Source organism: Phyllostomus discolor, chromosome 4 (genome assembly GCF_004126475.2).
Source record: "Phyllostomus discolor isolate MPI-MPIP mPhyDis1 chromosome 4, mPhyDis1.pri.v3, whole genome shotgun sequence".
Classification (NCBI taxonomy): domain Eukaryota; kingdom Metazoa; phylum Chordata; class Mammalia; order Chiroptera; family Phyllostomidae; genus Phyllostomus; species Phyllostomus discolor.
The window spans coordinates 37,582,106-37,604,867 of NC_040906.2; the positions used below are offsets into that span (position 1 = coordinate 37,582,106).

At 38.2% G+C, this 22,762-nt stretch overlaps 1 protein-coding gene across 1 annotated transcript; it reads left to right on the forward strand.

Moving 5' to 3' along the window:
* The first annotated feature begins 408 nt into the window (after nt 1-408).
* SLC40A1 (solute carrier family 40 member 1) lies at nt 409-22,039 on the forward strand. Its single transcript, XM_028509328.2, has 8 exons — nt 409-778; nt 1,245-1,312; nt 6,688-6,847; nt 9,099-9,214; nt 10,438-10,564; nt 17,014-17,259; nt 18,037-18,693; nt 20,415-22,039. Exons 1-8 carry the CDS (start codon nt 736-738, stop codon nt 20,726-20,728), a joined length of 1,731 nt encoding a protein of 576 aa, XP_028365129.1. The 5' UTR covers nt 409-735; the 3' UTR covers nt 20,729-22,039.
* Nucleotides 22,040-22,762: the final 723 nt, after the last annotated feature.

Genomic DNA, 22,762 nt, shown 5'->3' on the forward strand with positions numbered 1-22,762 from the left:
GTTTAAAAAATGGATACCCCAAGCCCACTGGGCGTCCGGAGGCCTCCCACTGCCCGGACCCGCCAGGTGGTGGGTGCGACGCGCGGGGCTCTGCGCGCAGCCCCTGCCCGCGCCCTCGCCGGGCCCCAGCACTGGCCTCCCCTTCCCCGCCCCTTGCCCTTCCAGATCCCCGCTCCCGAGGCTTCCCGGAGCGCGGGGACACGCGGGCAGTGGAGTTCGCACGGTGTTTGCAGCCAGTGGGGCGCTGGAATCGCCCGCGGGCAATAACTCCGAAGGGCGGGGAGGCGGCACCGCACTGGGGTCGGCGGCGCCGGGCCTCGCGCCGCAGGGACGCCCGGGAGGCCCTGAAGGGGAGGGGCAGCCGGCCCGCAGTGGGAGGGAGCTCCGCCCCAGGCCGGTATAAGTGCTGGGCCGGGCTCTCGGCAGCGCTGGAGGTGGCGCACAGAGGCACCCGACTGGTCTCCCAGGGCCTGTTGAGAGTCTCTCACCTGCTACCATAAGGCTTTGCCTTTCCAACTTCAGCTACAGTGTTAGCTAAGTTTGGAAAGAAGACCAAAAGGATATCCCCGGGCCGTTTTTCTTTTGTTAATTTGCCGCAGTTGTCCTTGGGGTCTTTTTGCACAAGGCTGTTGTGTTTTTAGTGGTGCTCTTTTCAGTTCCTTGCACTCCTGCTAACAAGCACCTCATCCAGAGCAGCAGTAGCAGCGGAAGAGCCAGCGGGGAGCACCAGGTGTCATGACCAAGACGAGAGAGCAAAACCGCCAGGGAGGATGCTGCGGTGAGTTGACCGAACGCAGGTGGTGGCAACACAGGCTGGGCTGGGCGCTGGAGTCCAGCGTCTTCAGGCAGGTTTTGGAGGAATGGAACTGAGCTGTGAGTGCTTTGTAGTTTGTTTGACTCATATGTTGGTGAAGGTTGAGGAAGAAATGAATTTCAAGGTGTGGGAAGGATGGCTTGCACGCAGGCAAGGACGGAGCGACTGAGCAGTTTGGATTGCCTTGTTTTTTAAAAAATGGATTTAAAGAATGTTGACATCTAGCTTTCTTCACTGTATTTGCAGTTGGGCAGTTATTGGTCATGCTAAATTGAAGTGAATGTTGACTGGATAAAATGTACCTGGTTTGCCCCACAAGATAGTTTTTAATAATCATGTTTAACAGTCCTAGTAAATGTATACACTTTCCAATCTCCTCTCACTCCAGTGACAAAACTATGCTTTTGATCTTCTGCCCGTGTTTTTTCAGGATCCTTAACAAACTACCTGACCTCGGCGAAATTCCTTCTCTACGTTGGACATTCTTTATCTACTTGGGTAAGTGGGTGTATACCGTAATTCTTTCAACATTCTTTCACAATTTCTTGTTTCCTTTTACTTGGGCCAGTTGCTTTAGCCATCTTCCAGTTTTGTCATGCAGCTAAAGAAGTTAATTTTCCAAACACCTGCTTTAATGAAAAAGTTTTTTTTTCAACAAGAGTATTGCCCCATAGGTGTAAGTGTTATTTAATTATCAGGTTGTAACACTTTATATAGATTGACAAATATCCAAAGATGGCGTTAACTAGGACAGTAATATTTGCATTGTTTGTACATTTCATTTTGCATTTACTAGGCTTAGTAGATGGTAATATCGGCTAAGAGTGGATGGGTGTCTCATATACCTTCTATTCTTTCACATTCTAAGATATCTCTATTTTCTTCTTTTGTTAAATTTGTAAGTTTCAGCATACTGCACTATGAAAATACAGAATAGTAGAGTAACTGACTTAAACCAAAAATAGATTTCTAAGATTAATTTAAATAAAATTGATCCCAAAACAAATATCTGTGTGATGAAAATTCTGATCTTTAAGAATGTTACATTATAGGTGGGTATGTGTGGGGCTTCTCAGGCTATCTTGAAACCATCATTCAATGAGACTTACCAACTGATTCATAATTTTTCTTCTGACTTCCTATGTGGTCTTGGAAGAGTCCCAGTGTTTCTGTAGGCCTGGTTTCTTTCATCAGCTCCCCCTGCCCCCTGTAAAAAATAAAAATAAAAAATAAAGAAGAATCCCCAAAAGATATTGGATGTGTATTTAATTAATGGTAATTAGACTCTTCACAATTAAACAATTATTCGTATTGTTTAAAAGCAGTAAATTTGAGTATATTCTATTCTTGCCTTGTATATGATATTTAAATAAAAATAACCATAAATAAGGAGAAAGAATTTTGAGAGTAAATTGTGTGAATGTTGCTTCCTTTTTAAATTGGAAACTTATATTGGATCATCCTTAAGACATGAGTGTGAACTATTGTATGAGGAAATCTCTACCCATGCCCTTGGGAAATTATTAAGCTAGGTTATCAGCTCCTTAAGAAACAGCAATTCAAAGATGGCCTTTTTAGGGGGACGGGGCGGGCTCCTTCCCATCTCCCCTGAGGCTTAGACAAAGATGACTGCAACCACATGTAGGCAAAGTGGAATTGGTGTGAATTTCTTTCATGACCACATCTGATGATTCTAAGTAGAAATCTAGTGAAACTACCCTCAATTAATCTAAATCAGTAGTTTTTCCATTTTAATTTAGTAAGTATTAAGTATTGAAAGAAACCAATAACAAGTGATGAAGACAGGGTCTGAAATTCTTATCCTGTGGCCTAGACCTAAATATTAAGGGGATGATGTCTCACTTCCAAATACTGGTAAGTTAAGGGTTTATGTGACCTTTTGTTAATAGGTTGAGAGGTCAGGTTTGCTAAAACAAGGGAACTGTGGTTGTTCCAGGAGGATTTTGTTTGTCATGTTAATTAAAAGTCCCACAGCAAAGTGACATAGGCTTACCTTACCGCGATCTTACAAGTAAGTTGAGCAAAGGGAGTTCTTGTGGGAAAGTTGTATTTAAAAACAAACCAACAATCATATAAGGTTCAGAGGACCTTTACTTCTTTTCAGTTCAAAGGAGTGCAAAAGGGAGTGCTTTCTAACTCTAAATAATTCTACCTCTTGAGTTTTGCGTCCTGTTTGACATTCTGTCTGATTTTATTAGAAGAAAATGTGTTTGTTTATGTTTATACATCTATCTATCTATTCCCCAGCAACTCTGCCAAACCATGGTTTTCCTATATGCTGAATATAGAGGTATTAGAGTAGGAAGTTATATGAAGTTAGATTTGAGTAGGTTGAATGCTTTTTATTTCTGACTTGATTTCTATCTGCCAATGGATTGATACCTTTTACTGTATACCATCAGAATACAAAGTACTGTAATAGTTTGATTCTGTCAAGGAACTTATAATATAGTTTAGTAAGAACCTTAAAATATATCTAATAACAAAAAGATTACTAATAGTGTAGGGCAGTGAAAAGGGTAGCTATCTGCTTATATCTCATGTCATTATCCTATGAACTGTCTGTTTATATACCAGATGTCTGCACAACGCCAGCCCTCCCTTCCTTCAGGTCCTTGCTCATTGCAGTCTCTGTCACTGTTTCATGCAAAATGCCACCTTCCAACCCCATTCTCATAACATTTTATACTGCTTGACCTATTCTAGATTTATTTTTGGGTTTTGCTCACTGAGATGCAAGCTGCATGAAAGCATGGACTTTGATTTTTATGTATTGTTGAATTTCTAATGCCTTCATATTAGCCTCTCAATAACTATTAAGTAGATTGATGACTGTAATTGTTCATTCACAGATACTCAGTTGGTCTTCAGTTCTTAGTCCCCTGGTGTAGATGGACATGCAAGCAAATCATTAAAGTATGGCGAGACTTATGGGAGGGCAGGACATGGACATAAAGAAGGAATGGGTGGGCTTGCAATTGCACTTGGTCAGTATTTATTTAGTGTTAACCTGATTTTGGGCTTTGTGAGCATACAATCTGTTGCTTCTTAAAACCAAAATCCTTTGGAAATTGGAGTAACTAGAGCAATTTTATTCCCCTCCATCAAGGAAGTGGCATGTCATACAGGGATATGCAAGGGAGAAAATTTTCATTTAATAGCACTTGTTTTGATGCTCTAGAGTAGGGGTGTCCAACCTGCGGCCTGCGGGCCACATGCAGCCCAAGGTGGCTGTGAATGTGGCCCAACACAAACTCGTAAATTTACTTAAAACATCATGAGATCGTTTTTTGTGATTACATGTCACAATGTATTTAATGTGTGGCCTAAGTCAACTCTTCTCCCAGTGTGGCTCAGAAACGCCAAAAGCTTGGACACCCCTGCCAGAGGAATGTAAAACTAATTCCTGTGGAAAAAAGATAGGAGTAAAAAAACAAAAAAGAGAAAGAAGTAATAGTAGTGAATATTTCATACTTTTCAGGTTAAGAAAGAAGAAATTCACTCATAGCAGAACCTGTCATTTGGGGTTGGGAATTTATGTGTTTTAGTTTTTTCCTTGGGAGCTATTCAGAGGAATGGAGATTAGAATCAAGTACAGTGGTACCTTGGTACTCATTGTGAATTTGTTCCAGAACTCGTAATGAGTGTCAGAACTGGTGAGTACCAAACAATGAAGCATTTTCTCCTGTGGGGTGGCACCATGACTCACATAAGTTCTAGAAAGTGCGAAAAGTCCTGAGCAAGCGCTGAGCTTGAACCATTTTTTTCTCATCAAAATGGACAAGTACAGGGTTTGATGAGAGTTTTGAAGCCAACATATACCAAGGTATGACTGTGCCTCCTCTCTTTTCATCCCGTTTTATTCTGATCAAATCTAAACTCGCTCCTCATAAGAACAATTAAGAAAACAGTTTAATTTGCTATTCTTATTGACATCTTTATCTTAATATATAAACTTGTTTTTTAAGTTGTTTTCAAACAAATTGGGGTATATCATACATTTTTACTTACTTAGTACAATTGTATTTGAAACTCAAACAATTCCTGCTGAGGTGGAAAAAAATTTTTATTATCAAAGCGAACTTTAAAAAATAGCTCTCTCAGACATATTAATGATGGTACAGATTAATTCTCAAACTTCTTCAACATTTGCAAAACAAATCCAATGTATTAGAACAGTATAGTTGATGGATCAGTCTATGTTTTTGCCACCTATTCTATATTTACTCATTCACAACTGGGAGCCACTGAGTATCCACTCTTTTGTTGATTCCACAGCTACTTGTTCCACATCTACTCCAGGCCGTGCACTGTGCTAAGGGTTGAGAGTGCAGGAGGTTCTAGAGCTCACATTCCAGACCATAAAAGTGAGACTCAGTTTTTCAAACATGGTGCTTCCAGTGTTTGTTTGTTTCCATGTTTACCTGACTATACCCACCCAACCCTGTATGGCCCTAGTCTTATGTTAATTTTGAATTGTGGCTCTATATTATGTTCATAATCTACTCCAGGGTTTCTTTACCTTGACACTATTGACATCTCCAGCTGAGTAATTCTTTGTTGGGGGGATTGTCCTGTGCATTGTAGATGCCAGTAGTACCCCTTCCCCTCAGTTTGACAACCCAAAACAGCTCCATACACTGCCAGGTGATCCTGGAGGGTAAAATCACAGCCCACCCCGCCCCCCTTGAAAAATACTGGCATACATGAAATTTATTATAAACCATTACTAGTGTGCATGTGCATCAATTTAAGTTTTAAATGCATAAGATTGTAGGCTTGGCTTTATAAATATTCAAACTCATTCGACATACCAGGATAATACTTTGTTCCTGACATTAGATTTATCAGAAAGATGTTAATAGACTTTGGAAGGAACTAGGATGTAAGTACTTCCATGTAGGGTCAAATCCATAAGGAATCTAGCCTGGAAAATTAGTTTCCTGTAGTGATTTCCAGGGATAGAACGTTGTTGTCCTGTTTTATGTTAACCTGTTAGTCAGGAAAGGAGCCAAAAATCTCATAATAAGGTCTGTTATAGATTTCTGACACATTAACTTACCTGACTCATTTAAAAGTTTGTCATTCCACATTTTGCTGTAGTGAATTCCTAAATTCCCTTTATACTATGGAATGAAGACATAAGTAGTTTCCTACCCCCTTTCAAAACTTGTCTATATTAAAATATAAAAATGACTGCTTGTTTATGTATTTATTTCTGATATCTTCATTTATGCAGTGCCAGAATCAGCCCATATTAATTTTATCTTTCTGATTGCCCTGCTGTTTTATGACTTTGAAATTTGTTTGCAGAGTAGAGTTTAGATTTTACAGTATTAGAGGTAAAAGAAGCTTTAGAGATGGTATAGTCCATTCGTATTTTACAAATTAGGAAACTGGCTTTTTATTTTTATTTTTTTACATTCAAGACATGCTGATGTTTATGAACTATACTGTAGTTTCATTCTGATTCAGTAGCAAAGTGCTTTGGGATAGATAAATCCCAGGCTCACATAGAAACCTCACATACAAGAGAATAGTTTTGTCTTAAAACACTTTCTTGGGTCTGGAAACTGCTTGTTTTCTAGAATGAAAAGGACTATGCATATTTCATTAATATCATGCTTTTTCAGATTTATTTAAATCTGAAATATTGGGCAAGAATATTTTTCTATTGTGCCAGGATGAACAGTTTTGACGCCTGACCAGTATTCAATCCACAGAGGAATTGACCTTGAAAGTCTTATGATGTAGCCAGAAAGTACTCTTTTGATAAGGAAGCAACTTCCTGAGTACAATTGACTGGAAACTAAAACTATTTCAGCAAAACATTTTCTTTTCTCTTATTCTAGGGAGATCGGATGTGGCACTTTGCCGTCTCTGTGTTTCTGGTAGAGCTCTATGGGAACAGCCTCCTCTTGACTGCAGTCTACGGGCTGGTGGTGGCGGGGTCTGTTCTGGTCCTGGGAGCCATCATTGGTGACTGGGTGGATAAGAACGCCAGACTTAAAGGTGAGTGTTGTTATAGCCCTGCCTTTGTATTCATGGGACCAGTGCCTGTGCTTGAGAGAAAATGCTGGGGCTAACCCATTGCAGGCCTGCATGCCACCCTTGAGAGATGGGGAGGCGGGTGGCAGCACCTCTGCATGGAGGTTTCTGAGGCTCTTGCACAAGGTTAGGATGACAGGATATTGAGCTAAAAGATTTTCTTTTTTTGGTATCTTGGCTATTAACAAATTTCTGATGGTAATGATTAACACCGTAGCACTTTTCTGAGAACCATGTTAAACATTGAAAGCTTGCTTTACTCTGGTATTCTTTCTAACTGGGACTTACACTGGAGTCTTTTTAGTGTGAGGTTCCTGAGGCAGCTTTAACACGTGCCCTCTGGTGATGGTGTTTCACAGAGAGGTATGTGGAGGGGAATTGAAAACGATAGCTTCAAGAGAGAATATCTGAGTCTGGAAGTCTGGACCACAGAAAGCTGAATTATAAATTTTTAAGGGAAAAGAAGAAATAATAGTATAATAACATTTAAGTCTAGAGCATTAATACTGAAATCTTCCATTTTATACAGGAAAGAGAGAAAGTGATGGACCAATTCAATTATTAAGACTAGTAGGGCAAACGTTTCCTGAATTGCTCAGTAGCAATTTCCTGAATAGTGCCAAGGCCTGGCTGTGTTGGTCTTAGATGCTGGGGAAAGATTGAGATCTCTTTAATTTCTTTCAATGTAAGATGACCACTCCTGCATAGAGAGCCCTTGGATTATCAAATTCTAGGACTCGATGCTGTTAGTAAAGTGGTCAAGATGGATATTTTCCTGCTTTGAGAATTAATAGACCAAAATACATATAGAAAAAAGTTTTGTATCCTAAAAAATTCCTAGTTATCTACATCATTATGCACAGGAACATGGGAATATTATACACAGAGATCTTTAACCTCATGATTATTGAGCACTGAAATTGCAGGTTAGAAAGAATGCTGAGTTGGAGGAAAGTGTGGTGGGCTGGCAGTCTCCCGCAGGGGTCTCATGTAACCTACTCATTCATCACCTTCCATGAAAATCCTTTTGGAGGTCTCCAGGCTGAATTACCCATTTCTTCCTCTGTGCTTCCAACAGGCTTAGTTAATACCTCTGCTATTCTACTTATATTCTGGTCATTATCTATTCTCATGTCTATCCTTCCTCTGGTCTGTGGGGTCCTGAAAGCTAAGAAGTAAAGCTCATTCAGTTCATATTTAATCCTTGTGCAATGAGTGAATGCATCAATGAGTGAGTTATACATTGGGATTTTATTTCAAACTAATTTCAAAAAGCAGTTTGTTTTTTTCTTGAGGCTTTGATATGACCTTCCAAGCCAGAGTGAGCTTCACTGTCCTTAAAGACAAGAGCTATAATTATACCTTGCATACACAACTCTTTATGTTTTCCAAAGTGCTTTAATAAGTATTTTATTTGAGCATCATAATGACTCTGTCAAGTAAGGAAGGCAGGTGTGTCCTGGCATCCTCACCTTGTAGACGCAGGCGTAAGAGACATTAGGTATCCTGTTCTAGATCTTCTCCCTTAGTAAAGGGCAGAACAAAGACTACAAGGTGTCTTTACCTGTATATTTCCCTGTCCTTACTCTAGCACTTTATCTATATGGGTGTTTCACTCTAAGAAAGTAGGTATTTTCTGTGAGGAAAAGTATAGATTAGAATGTCAGCAATGACAAACAGCATTCGTATGCCAAAAGAAACACACTGCTGCTGTATTCCTGAGAAATTTTTACATGTCTTTTCTATTTATCCATTCTATCTTATCAGATGTAGCCTGCCATGTAGGAGGTTATGGAGTCCATGACCTCTTCCTTAACCTCTTTCGCCACTTCCCACATGTTCTTATTTTATCTTAAGTAGCAAAAAGCTGAGAGGTGGATCTTGTCTATGTAGCACAGTTTGTTTATAATAGCAAAGTTTCATGAGGATAAAGTAAATAAAAATGTGGTCATAATGAATGGCTTCTACTAACGAAGAAAAATGCTGGATACTTCTTCATTTTGTCTACAAGTTTTAGCAGTGGTGTATGTATGATCTGGTGGGTTGCCCTGGGAATATTTGAGGCCAGATTTACTTCAGGAATGTTTTATTTTTATTTTCTGGAGTAACTTGCATATGCATTAAAGTAATAGGACAGTGATGTATAGATAAAACAGCCCCACTGAGACACTTTGGTGTAGTGCGTAGTAAGCACTTCGTCTCTCCCTCTGCACAGTGGCCCAGACTTCGCTGGTGATACAGAATGTGTCGGTCATCCTGTGTGGAATTATCCTGATGATGGTTTTCTTGTATAAAGACGAGCTTCTGACTATGTACCATGGATGGGTTCTGGTAAGCTCTCAATGTGACTCTTGATGGCAGAAAATTGAACTTCTGGTAGTGGTAAAAGATGAAAACCCTTTGAGGCAAGGGAGTATCTTTTTTTCTTCAAATGGGACCACTTAATATTGATCTCTGTGTCTATATCCCTTTGTTAATATCCCTGGAATGTTTTTTCCCCATAACAGGTACTCGTTAAGTGTTCTTTGAATTTAAATTTTGTCCCTTTTGCATTTTTTTCTGATTTATTTTCAATAGCATTTCTAAGAGTTTATTATATAATTTAGTTGTTAGTTTTCAGCTCATTAGTATTAAACTATAATTTGTTCATACTACATAAGAAATGTTTTTAGATACATAAATCAGTCATAATTGTGTTCTTCCAATAAAAATTGGTATTTTGGGGGGGGTGGGGGAACATGGACTAAATGGTTTCTTACCCTGTGATTTTATGATAGCTTTATGGAAAAGAGAAAGATGGGGATATGGTAGAAAGTAATGGGTTTGATGTCACCATTGAATGTTTTATGCATATTTGGATTGATATTGTGGAATTTCAAAGACAGGTATGGCAGTAGAAATCTTCTAGTGTCTTTTCTTCCTTTTGTTGTTGAAAAAATAAGACAAAATAATGTTAGCTGAAAGTATCAGAACTCTCACTTAAATACAGGTCTTCTCGCCTTCCCTTCAGTTTTTTTCCAAAGGAGATACCTGTGGGGGAAACATTAAAAACTACTCCTATTTAACACTTCGTAACAATTGTCACATAAATATGCATAGGACTATTATGATTTTTATATTATATTTAGTACAGATGATATGGATTAGGAAGATACTCTGTTCTATAACTTGACCAGTAGGGTTTATTGTTTCATATGTACAAAGTAAAATGATTGGCTATAAATGAAATTAAAATCAAAGTTTGATTATTATGCCACCAAAGACCATTTAAAAGTGCATTGCAGCCCTGGCTGGTGTAGCTCAGTGGATTGAGTGTGGGCTGTGAACCAAAGTGTCGCAGGTTCGATTTCCAGTCAGGGCACATGCCTGGGTTGCAGGCCACAGCCCCCAGCAACCCCACATTGATGTTTCTCCCTCTCTTTCTCCCTCCCTTCCCTCTCTAAAAATAAATAAATAAAATCTTTTAAAAAAAGTGCATTGCATATTGAATTGAAGTGTAGGCTCAGTGTGGTAAACCTGATGTTTTAACTCAACTTTTCCTCGTGATTCCTTAGACTTCCTGCTATATCTTGATCATCACTATTGCAAACATTGCAAATTTGGCCAGTACTGCCACGGCAATCACCATCCAAAGGGACTGGATTGTTGTTGTTGCTGGAGAAGACAGAAGCAAATTAGCAGGTGATTTGATTTTCTCTTTCAGCTAAATGGGTTATGTTATGATTCACTTTTAATCAGTAATAAGTGAGACTACAAGCCTTTTATTCTGAGTACTTTTTAAGGACAATAAATTGAAAGCACAGTCTTTTACTTACCACATTATCAGTGTCGGTGCAAAGATTTACCTCAATGCTATGAAGTTAATTTATAAGATAGTGAACTTTTTTTTTTATTCTATGCAAACCTGACAAATGGAAGAACATATCTGTTGAGCTGTTTAAAAATTCTGTTAACTGTTTCTAAATGTTTACTTAATACTTAAAACATTGAAATTTTTTTCACATAGGATTTTATTGGTTATACTGTGGATATTGTTAACAGTACTTATAAGGCATACTATGGATATTATTTTTATCCAAACCAAATGGAAACAACTTAATTCTAGGAGAGATTCTTTAAGTTAATTCCTTCTACTTTAAAGGTATAATATCTAACTTTTTATTACATTATTTATGATGTAATATAATTGCTGTTATAAATACTAAAAAAATAGAGGACAGAATACAGTTTTTAAGAAGCTTACAATCTTAGTTGTTCATTGGAAAACATACACAAGAGGCCAAAGAAAGACTGAAGGATGCTTGCAAAGCATCATGTCCTATTACATCAGTATCATTGAGCTCAGAATAACCTGTCTCACTCAATAGTCCCTACTTGCCCATCATTCAGTCCAGAGACACCAATTGGATTGATGATTACACAAGACCAAGAAGGAAGGCTACACCTGTCTACTGATCAGATCGGTTGAATCAACTTTGCTGATCATTGAGATAATGGGGATCACGAGCATGTTGCCCAACTATCCTGACAGACAAGAAAAGCATTTCTAATGATTTAACTAGCTTATTCTAGGATGCATAAGGCAAGATTAGGTGCTGAGCTTAGCAAATTACTTTGACTGGACCATGTGGTTTTTTAGAAAAAAAAAAGAAAGCAGATGGCAAGAGGAGGGACAAAAAATCTATGGAAGGTCTAGTCTAGAAGAAAAAGAATTTGCGTGGATCATCACTTTGTGGCAGCAGAGTGACATGCAGGTGGGGTCACCACCAAGATTCTAGGCGATGGTGTGTGCAGAGGATGCATTTAGCACGTATGAGTCTATACTGCATGAAATCTCTCTGGAGCTACAGTGGCAACTCTCATGGATTTTCCTTCCTGTGGTCATTTACTAATGGGAATAATCCCATATCTCTTTTTGTCACATTGAACTATGAGATTTTGTCCTTTTTTGTGTTTCTTTTTGTTTGTTTACTCTCTCTTTTTAACATACCAATTTAGGTAGTACATGTGCATGTTTTAGAATTCAAAGGGCATAAAAAGCCCTTTGAGAATTGACCACATATATATTTGTTGGACTGTATTTTGGTGAAAAAGTTACCTTTTAAAATGATTTTCCCTCCCTTGTCTGAATTTCTTAACTCAATTTGACTCTGTGAAGTCTGAATAATCTGTTAAAAAAATGTCCCAAATAAAAACTGAGTTACTGAGAATCTTTATTTTTTCCCCTAAGTATATAAATAAATAAGTAGAACAAAACAAAACAAATAATATAAAATAATATAAAAGTGGGATACTTCTGACTATGCAGTTATGTCTCAGAATAACAACAAAGACACAACTGGCCATTTTTCAGCTACCTTTCTCTCTATTAGGAATTACTGCAGAATGGAGGAATCTAGGCCAACTAGTCTATTTTCTAACTCCTGGAATTTCTAACTCCTGGAATTTCTTGAGTTTAAGGAAGGAAAACAGCTGCCTGTTGAACTCTTGTCTACTGTGAGTTAGCTTTCAGTAAGTGGTGCTCATTCAGCCAGCAGTCAGTAGCCTGAGGAAGGGAAAACCTGCGTGTTGTCTTTCTCACAGTTTTAACCCCAGCACTTGTGTTCATTGGAAACCATGTTTCAAAACAGGATATAAAAACTTCTTTAGCTCTGAGAGTCAGCAAGGGTCTAACCATGGATTTTTGTGCCATTTTTGCTTTGAGGCAGAGTTAAAGAACAGCAAAAAAGAAGCAGGATGAAGGACACACACAAGAGAAAAGGAACAAGTACACACAGAGGGGATTCCACGTATCTCTGAGGTGTCTCTGTACACAGAGGCACCTACGCCAGGCAGGAATGATTTGCATGATTCGGGATGCTTTCTGAGGTTGCCAGCAAAGACTTAGAAACCCGAGCAGGGGGGTGATGCCCAGGCTGGTGTGCATTGTGGGTGCTCTGTGTGAGCAGTGTGTGTATGTGTGAGGGGATGAAGAGGAAGGGATGTGCATGTGAAGAAGAAGGTGAGCTGGATGCTAATTACTCCCATTCCCGTATTTCCGAGGAGGTTTTAAAGTTGGAACTTGTATCACTGCAGGTAAAAGACAGGAGAAAATGGCTGTGGGAGGTTACAAAGTCTTAGAATTTCAGGGGCATTGAGCTAACATGTAGCTGTTACCATCTAGTTTAGACAGCTCCAGAAAGGGTCACTGTTTTTCACATAAATACCGTTAATTAATCTGTTAACTAATTTGTCTAGGCACTTGATTCAGTGTTTATTGAAACATTCTCTGGTGCATGACCCTTAGCCTGTCAAACCTGTTTAAACTCACTTCCTTTTCCCAGACGTTTTGCTCCATCTGTTGTTTTATTTCCTTTCCTATTTCCTTTGTTAATCACTCTTTATTAATAGCCTCTGAGGTTTATCTTGTCCACCATTCTGAAGAAACATCTGCTGGTTAGCTTGATCATGTATGGCAGATAAATATCTTGTTTGAACTCTATTGATTAAAAATTGATTTCGTATTTGAAGTGTACAAACCCACTGGCTGCTATTTGCTCAGCAAATCTGCTATTTTAAATTATTATTCTGTGAGGTGTAATACACCATTTATAATAGCAAGTAGTTATTTAATGTCATGTTCTGTATCACAGCTGCTGAAAACAATTAAATTGGTTTTAAATGAGCACACATTTGTCTGTTTGCATAGAATTTGTAAAAAAATATGTTTGCACATTCAGAGGACTGATTTTTCTCTAGCCTGTTACCATCGAAATGATTAGGTCTTTTAAAAATTTATCATTTATTCCATTCTGTTTCAGGAAAATGAAAGCTGTCTTCTGACACTAAATTACACATGAGCATTATTAAAGTCCTAAGAATAACGTAAAAGATAGAAATTGGTGGCATTAAGGAGCTTCACAAGCACTTGAAAATTAAGATAGTAAAAGAGTAACAAATCGTTGTAACTAAATTAACTTTGTTGTTGTTCTGGGGTTTTCAGATCCAGGTGTATATTTTCATTAGTATTTGATTTTTGGATTCAAATTATTGAGTTATTTGAATCAATTCTACATTTTCCTGTTAGCATATGAGTTGGAAATGTATTGGTGGTAGGCAGATGGAAGTTAGTGAACAATGTTCATGAAAAAATGATCATGTACAAGTTCAATGAAAACTGCCTTTGCCTCTCAAGTGAAAGGTAAAGAGTGTCAAAGGTCTTCTGTTATCATGTAAGTATTATACACTCACAGGACTAATTGGAAGGTAATTTAGGACCAGGAAGAACTAGAGGAAGAATAAAGGCAATTTTCTGTTAATGTACTTTTAGTCACGTATTGCTTTCTCCTTAAGGTGCCCTGCAAGATTGATAGGACTTATCTCATTAATTTTTACTTTATGAGATAGAGAATAAGATGGTGGGTCATTTTCTTGACTCTGTCTCCTTTATTCATCTTGTCCTCCGCTGTGACTCAGCTATATATTTCCATGCTTATACCCTAGACCTTGTCATCACCACTAAATCCTCCCCTTCCATAATCTCAATCCTAAGCATCCATGTCTTGAACTGCCACCTCATGTTTTTCCAGCTCATTCCTCCTGGTGCCCCAGCCCCAAAAATCCTCCAACCTGGTTGTTACCTACAAGTCATTAATTCTAATACCTTTTCACTGTTTATGAGTCCTCTTGTCTCCCTTGTTTACCCAGCTTAAATTTCAAGGTCAGTTGTCCTGACCACATGATTGTCAGCTCATTTGGCCTTTTCTCCTTTTGTTGCTTTCCTTTTATAAGACCCTGGTTAAACCCACCTCCCCACAGCAGAAAGTGGCTGAAGAAAAACACACAGCTTGCTCACTGTTCTTACTTAAAATTCATGACTATTGGATTCAAGTTGGCCTTCCATGCTGCCAGAAGATAACATTATTTTCTCTGTTCCTTTCCTTCTCCTTCTTTTCTAAAGGACTGTTTCATACCTTCTCCTTTGTCTGCATACATTCAGTACCTCTTCTCCTGTCCCCACTTTCACTGATGATCTTGCTCTGTATTTTATTGGGAAACGAGAGAAATGAGAAGGGGACTGCCATGTGCTCCAAACACCACATCACTCTTTCTACTTGTACTTGGAGCTGTGTATGTGGCCTGTGCTCTTGTTGATGTTGGTGGATTGTTTGTGCTCCTAAGAACCACTCTTCTGCTTGTGCCATACATTTATATTCTGTACCTCCTCATCTGCTGTATCATTCCCATTATACCCAACACACATGCTGTAATTTTTCTCTTCTTCAGTATCCCTGTCATTACCCCTCTACTACCCCATGTCTTTGTTCTTGTCAGTGAAACTTAATGAAAAGAAATGTCTGTGCTCATTCTTTGTGGTTCCTTTTCTTGGTCAGGGCCTTGGTCCATAATGCCAGGGGAGCAACATCACATTGTGAATCCAGGCCACACTACTCACTTAAAATATAACATACATGGTGTTCCATGGAGTTGGCATTAGTCTCTTAAACCACCTTCAATCAAGCACTTGTCCTTTCCTTTCCTCTCTACCAGAACTGCTCTGTTCAAAGTCCCCGATACAACCAGTCTAGAGCTTCTTCTTGGTGGTCATTTTCTTAATTTAGCAACCGCACTTTCTAGTTGCTTACTCCCTTATCTTTGAAACACTGTTACCTCTTAGCTTTTAGGACACCATGCTCTACTGGTTTTTCTTCTCTTTGGCTGGTTCCTCCTCATCTTCCAGACCTCTGAACAATGGCATGGCCAGGACTTAGTTTTCATTACTTTTCTTTTCTTGATCTACACTTGTTCTCTTGGAGATTTTACCTAGATTCATTACATTAAAAATCAACCAGCTGAGGACTCTCAGATGTGGTGCATACTTCTTCCCTAAAATCCAGATTCAGATATTTAACTAACTGTCTGATGTGGCCTCTTGAATGTCAGTGGACCTATCAGAGTCAAGATCTCCAGAACCAAATGTTTGTTCTTTTGCCTCAACCCTGATTCTTCTGAAGTCTTCTCCCTTTCTCAGTAAGTGGCAACTCTATGCTTCCAGTAGCTGCTCAGGAAAAACTATTTAGAGCCATTCCTTGTCCCTTTCTTTCTGTCATACACCATATCTAATCTGTTTGCAAGTCTTCCACATTTTACCTTTAAAGTATATCCAGTATCAATTTCTCCATTTCTATTGTTCTATCCTGGCCCATGCTACCACCATCTCCCATTTGTCCCCTTGCCTCTATCCTTGTCTGCTGTCCCTCTCATTCTCATTCTACAGTCTTTTCGCAACACAGCAGCCAAAATAAACCTTCAAAAATATGTCAGACTGTGCCATCTCTCTGATCATAAACTTCCAGTCATTTCCTGAGTCATTCAGTATACAACGTATGTCCCTATCATGTCACAAGGCCCTACCTGACTGGGCCAGTCTGCCCTTCCTCTCTGCCCCAGTCCTACTGGCCTCCTTGCTGTTTCTAACACTCTGGGTGTGCTCCTCTTGCCCCAGGACTTTTGTACTTACCTTGCTTTAGAATTCTTTTTTCACTGATATCTACATGACTCACTCTTTTGCTTCCTACCACTTCATGCCTTTGCTGTGACGCTCTCTTTTTTTCCCGAGTCCTTCCCTGACCTTTCCATGTTTAAAACTGAAATGTCCCCTTTTTCCTGAGCACTCTCTGCTTTATTTTTTCACCACAATACTTAATGACTACCTGACAGATGGTGTCTGTATATGCTGGCTAATTTATTGTCTTCCTTTCCCCATGGGAATGTAAACTGCATGAAGACAGGGAAAGGGATACTTTTCATTTTCTATATAGTGCTAGATGGTGCCCAGCTTATACTAGTCATTTTATAAATGTTTGTTGAAAAAAATGAATGTAGATTCACAATTATATTCAGTTTAAATCTGATATTAAACCAATTTATACAATTCTAAGGGAATCATGATTTTTCAGGCAAATTGAATATGACTTGATCCAAACAACAAATAATTTTCTAAGAAAATGGTTATGGTTTGTTCATGGAGTGCCTTTAGGAATTTACATTTAAGGAATTTATGCACTTGGTTTCTGAATTTGTATTGTGTAAGCAGGCAGGCTCTCTGATAGATTTACACACTTATCTACGTCTTTCACCTACCTCTGTAGATATGAACGCTACAATCAGAAGGATCGACCAGTTAACCAACATCTTGGCCCCCATGGCTGTTGGCCAGATTATGACATTTGGCTCTGCAGTCATTGGCTGTGGTTTCATTTCCGGGTGGAATTTGGTGTCCATGTGTGTGGAGTACTTTCTGCTCTGGAAGGTTTACCAGAAAACCCCTGCCTTAGCTGTGAAAGCTACTCTTAAAGTAGAGGAAGCTGAATTGAAACAGCTGAATTTACACAAAGGTAAATTTAACACAATGATCAACTCTTTTATTCTGACGTCCAGACCTTAAATGTTGGTGAAGAACAAACAAAGTTGAATTTGCATCAGATTTTATTACCATTGAAAGCCTGCATGAGGCTAAGTATGTCACTTCAGTAGCTGAGTCAAAATCCAAGTTTTGATGGCCTGAGGAAGGACTCTGAGGAAGGGGTTAGAATGAGACCTCTGACCCTTTTCCTTAATGTGAGCAGTAGACACAGGGGGGTGATGAATTGAGGAAAAACTGGGTAAAGTTGAACCATAGGAATAGGAAGAAAAATAAGAACAACAGAATTCCTAGGAGTCCATGAAGAAGGGAGTTACATGCCATTTGTAGTCAATTTGTAAGACAGTGAAAAGAAGAAGTGAGGATGTGAAGGTGGATATTTCCCAAGAAGAGGCAGATGGACTTCTGGACAAATGGAATCTTGACAGGGCCCCAGAAAATAAGATGCTTTGTTTTCCCAGAAAACGATTGTATTTTTATCTGATGACTTTTACTTTGGTGGGAGTATAATTTCAAAGACAGTATGTGAGTAATTGAGATCAATAGTATTTTGTTTATTCAGTGTAATTGCTGCTTGGAGATTGTTCCTTAGCTGTAATTCTTAGATTATTAAAGAAAATACATGTTATATTGTTGTAGCCAAGGGACTCATGGGGGAGGGAAAGAGGAGAAGAAAAGTACTGAGTAAAATAATTGGCTTTTTTCCCTATGCCCTCACTCACCCCTAAATAATGATGTATTTTATTAACAGAAACTGAGCCAAAATCCATGGAGGCAACTCATCTAATGGGTGACAAAGACCCTAACATCCGTGAGCTTGAACATGAGCAAGAGCCCAGCTGTGCCTCCCAGATGGCTGAGCCCTTCCGCACCTTCCGAGATGGATGGGTCTCCTATTACAATCAGCCCGTGTTTCTGGCGGGCATGGGTCTTGCTTTCCTCTATATGACTGTCCTGGGCTTTGATTGCATCACTACAGGGTACGCCTACACTCAGGGGCTGAGTGGGTCCATCCTCAGTATTTTGATGGGAGCATCAGCCATAACTGGAATAATGGGAACCGTGGCTTTTACTTGGCTACGGCGAAAATGTGGCCTGGTTCGGACTGGTCTGATCTCAGGATTTGCACAGCTTTCCTGTCTGATCTTGTGTGTGATCTCTGTGTTCATGCCTGGAAGCCCTTTAGACTTGTCTGTTTCTCCTTTTAAAGATATCCAGTCTAGGTTCATTCAAGTAGAGCCACTACCCACAAATACACCTACAGAACGTCCTGAATCCATCTCTATAACTGAAATGCACATGTCAAACGGGTCTGTTTCTGCTGATGTTGCCCCAGAGATGAGTTTTAACTCTGAGTCCATAATCTCTGTCAGTCTGCTGTTTGCAGGCGTCATTGCTGCTAGAATCGGTAAGATATTTCCTTTTGTATATTAATGAACTAAAGTGTTTTTTTGCAATATGGGTTCAGAGAATTCAACAATATTCTCCGAATGTTATTTTAAGCAAAATTCATTATGTATGCATCCTTATGTATAATCCAGACTTTAACTATGAAATTTTTATTTTATAGTTTAAAAACTTATATTTGTTTATATGTATATATGTACATATACTTTTATAAAACATTAGAGCTTGAAAAATTTGTTCTAAATGGATATCTTAAGTATTTATCTTTTTAATGTTATTTAATTAATTTCTAAAAAGATATTAGCTATTACAATTATATTGTCATTTAATAATTCAGAGTCTTTTTATTGCTGTAACTTTACCAATAGGACTATAATTTAGAGAATATTTCTATGATACAAGGCAAAAAAGATAGGTTTCTTTTTGTTTAATTTTTTTTAAGACATGTGGTTAGGACAAAAATCTCTTTAAGGTCCTCTCCAGCTGATGTGCGTTATATACTTGGTCAAATGGATTTTATAGCTGTGGAAGGAAACATAGTATAGACTTCTTACAAAGCAACATTTAAGTAATCATTAACAGAGTGCTGATGAATTATCTCCTCCCAAATTCACTGTTGAAATTAAACCATATTTTATCTTGTGATACAAAGGACTTTATTAATTTATCAAAGACATTAATATTCAAGTAAGACAGCTTTATTGTAGCAGCTTTAGAACTCAAGCAGTAAATGTAATAATGGTTTGAAGTTTCCTTACACTTTAACCATAACAATATATAGGTCTGTTTATTTCAAACTTGTAAACTAGTACAATTATGGGCTGCTTAATGAGGGGGATACACTCTGAGAAATGTGTCGTTAGGTGATTTGATTGTGTGATTATGATAGAGTGCACTTACACAACCCCACATGGCACAGACTATTGTTCCCAGGCTACGAGTCTGTGCAGCATGTTACTGCGCAAAACAACACAAGATTAAATCAAGCACAAAAGAAAATAATTCAATCAAGAGATGCAGTAGCAGGGGATATATGAGGCTGTGGCCAGCATAGAATGACACACTGTTTTGCAGAAAACTTTTTTTTTTAAGTAGAAAGAATATACTCTAAAATAAGGACAAAAAGTATAGTATAGGTCATGCATAAACCAGTAATATAGTTATTCATTATCATTATCAGGTATAATATGCACTGAACATAATTGCATGTGCTATACTTTATACATCTGTCAGTGCAGTAGGTTTGTTTGCACCAGCATCACCGCAAACACATAATACATTGTGCTGCCATGTTACCATGGCTCTGATGTCACTAGGCAAGAGGAATTTTTCAGCTCTATTGTAATCTTATGGGACCATCATTGTATATGCTGTCATTGACCATAACATCATTATTCAGCATGATTATGTCTCTGATTTCAGAGTTTTATTTTCATAACATGAATAATCACAGAAAAACAGAATTAAGAAGTTTCTTGATTAGATTTATTTTTGTCTGATGGCTGTAAAAATCATTTCTTAGAGCCACTAATAATTCAGTATTTATTAATGAAAAATAAGTCTCTGAGGGAAAGTTATAAGAAATATATATATGGTGACTTTAAAGTAATAGGGGTAAAATGTGTATTTTTCACATGTCAACAGATATTTAACCTATAAATCTGAAATATATGGCTATAAATTTTAGAGAGTAAATATCTCAAAAAATATGTTTTATTATAGGTCTTTGGTCCTTTGATTTAACTGTGACACAGTTGCTGCAAGAAAATGTAATCGAATCTGAACGAGGCATTATAAATGGTGTACAGAACTCCATGAACTATCTTCTTGATCTTCTGCATTTCATCATGGTCATCCTGGCTCCAAATCCTGAAGCTTTCGGCTTGCTTGTGTTGATTTCAGTCTCCTTTGTGGCAATGGGCCACATCATGTATTTCCGATTTGCTCAGAAAACTCTGGGCAACAAGCTTTTTGTCTGTGGTTCTGATGAAAGAGAAGTTACAAATGAAAATCAGGCTAGTACATCTGTTGTGTAAGGCAGTTTAACTGTTTTTATCCCTGTTACTAGATCATATAGAGCACGTGTGCTTATTGTGTACTTCAGAATTCCAGTAAATGGCTAGGTGTCTCTCTCTGGTTTTACCATGACTGTATCTTGAGGGCTAAAAGCTATTTAGGAAGCTTATGTCAGTTGAATGAACTGGTTAATTTCCCTTATATTTAAGGATGAAAAAAATAGGAAAAGACAAAAGTTTAAATGTGGAGACTAAAATGGCAACACTATTTTTCCCTATTTTTCATGAGTAGATAAAATTTTATGTAAAAGAGTGGTCAGGCACATGAATTAAGTTATTCTCTGGCAGATATTTATCATCTGCACTAGAATTCAGATATGTCAGTTTTCCCCAAAACTCACTCTTGTTCAAGTCTAGCTAATTTACTTTTCTTTGATATTTTATTCTGTTATGTTATAAAAACAACTTCTGCCCCAAGCATGAAGATTAAGGTCTGATAACCTGGGTTATCCTTCCTTATTGATCCTATCAGTCTTAAGGAATTTACATATATGTGGGAAAACAAAATATTTCTCTAGAATTCTCTAACAGGGTTAGGATTTAACTTTAGAGAGCACCTTGATGTTTTTATTATCAGGTAAGGCAAAATATTGTATTAGTATGTGCAGCACTTTGTAAAATGGCTATCAGGCAAGCTGCAGGTAGAAGCAAAGCTGTAAGGTAGGTTTATAACACAGTGAACGCATAATAACTTCAAATACGCCAATAGTTTGGCCATAGAAACTAGAAGCTAAAAGTTGCACAGAAAGGCAAAGATCTGAATGTAACTCCCGCCGCTCTCATTAATGATCTCTATCCTGGAATATGAGGGAGTCAGCTTTCCGCTTGGCAGGTTAAAATGTAGAAAGCAAGCCCACACTTGGAAAGGTTTTGTTTTGCCAATCACTTGATTTATTAGGAACACGCTGGGGTAGAGCATTTTTACTTTTACTGTTTTGTAACCAGGAGTTATTTTTACCTAGTTGTGGAGCAAGACTGTTCATAAATGTTTTCCTTTTCAATGTCTCTGAAAAGAATATAGGGGAAAAAAAGACTTTTGTATATATTTTTATAAACTGTTTTACAAGTCCTTTTGCAACATGCTGGTACCAACATGGTACTTTGCCTTAACTGTTTATGCACTTTCATGGAGACTGCAATATGTTGCTCTGAGCACTTTCTTAATCCTTCGATGTTTAATCTTTTTCTTCTCCTATGGTATGACATGATGATTTGCCACATTGTAAAATCTTTGTGAAATATTTCTATATAAATATATTTTTAAAATCTTCATTTCTTTTTCCTGAATTGTGTTCTTTAATGATTTATAATCCCCCCCTTTTTTTTACAGACAATCTGTTTTGGATAATGTGTTTTTTTTTTCTCTATAAAGGGCTACAGTCTCATGATGACTCATCATTTTTAGTGTTACCTCTCGTTTATAGTGGCTTGGGTAAAATTGTAGTGAACATGAGGCCCGGTACTCTTTCTTTGACCTTGAAGAATCATATTAAGCTCCCTGAGTTCTATTTTCTCTTCTGTAAATGGGAGACCATAGTATAAAACCAACCCTCCCTACCTTACAACTTTCCTAGTTGAGTCAAATCACGTGGCGGCATTTTGTGGACTGGAAGACAAGGTAGTTAGTAGGCTATTACTAGAAGCTGAACCTAACTAAAGGCAGTTAAAGTAGATTCCTGCTGGTAGTTCAGAGTGTGTAGAGCCACATTCTCTGTTCAACATGTTTTACTGATCTATGCCCCAAATTTATTGGTCCTGGGATGCAGCTGTGACTCAGACAGAGTTGATCAGAAGCTCCTTTTCTTTCCCTTAAAATTGGGAACTTGAGAACTTTTCAGCATCACACTTTAGCTACTGATCTGCTCATGACTTTTGTACAGACTGTAAATGCCTCTGTTAGGCTTGGCTGCTGTCTTGAACAAGTCATTTGCTCTTTCCCACAGGAGTTGAACTGGGATTGGAGATCTGTCCTGAGCGTTTGCAGCTGTAACTGAG

What these genes read in the sequence shown, in the direction of transcription:
- SLC40A1 (XM_028509328.2), top strand. Translation starts at nt 736, where the DNA reads ATGACCAAGACGAGAGAGCAAAACCGCCAGGGAGGATGCTGCG. An exon ending in CCGCCAGGGAGGATGCTGCG is followed by an intron (nt 779 to 1,244) that starts GTGAGTTGACCG and finishes GTGTTTTTTCAG; the next exon opens with GATCCTTAACAAACTACCTG. An exon ending in TAAGAACGCCAGACTTAAAG is followed by an intron (nt 6,848 to 9,098) that starts GTGAGTGTTGTT and finishes CCCTCTGCACAG; the next exon opens with TGGCCCAGACTTCGCTGGTG.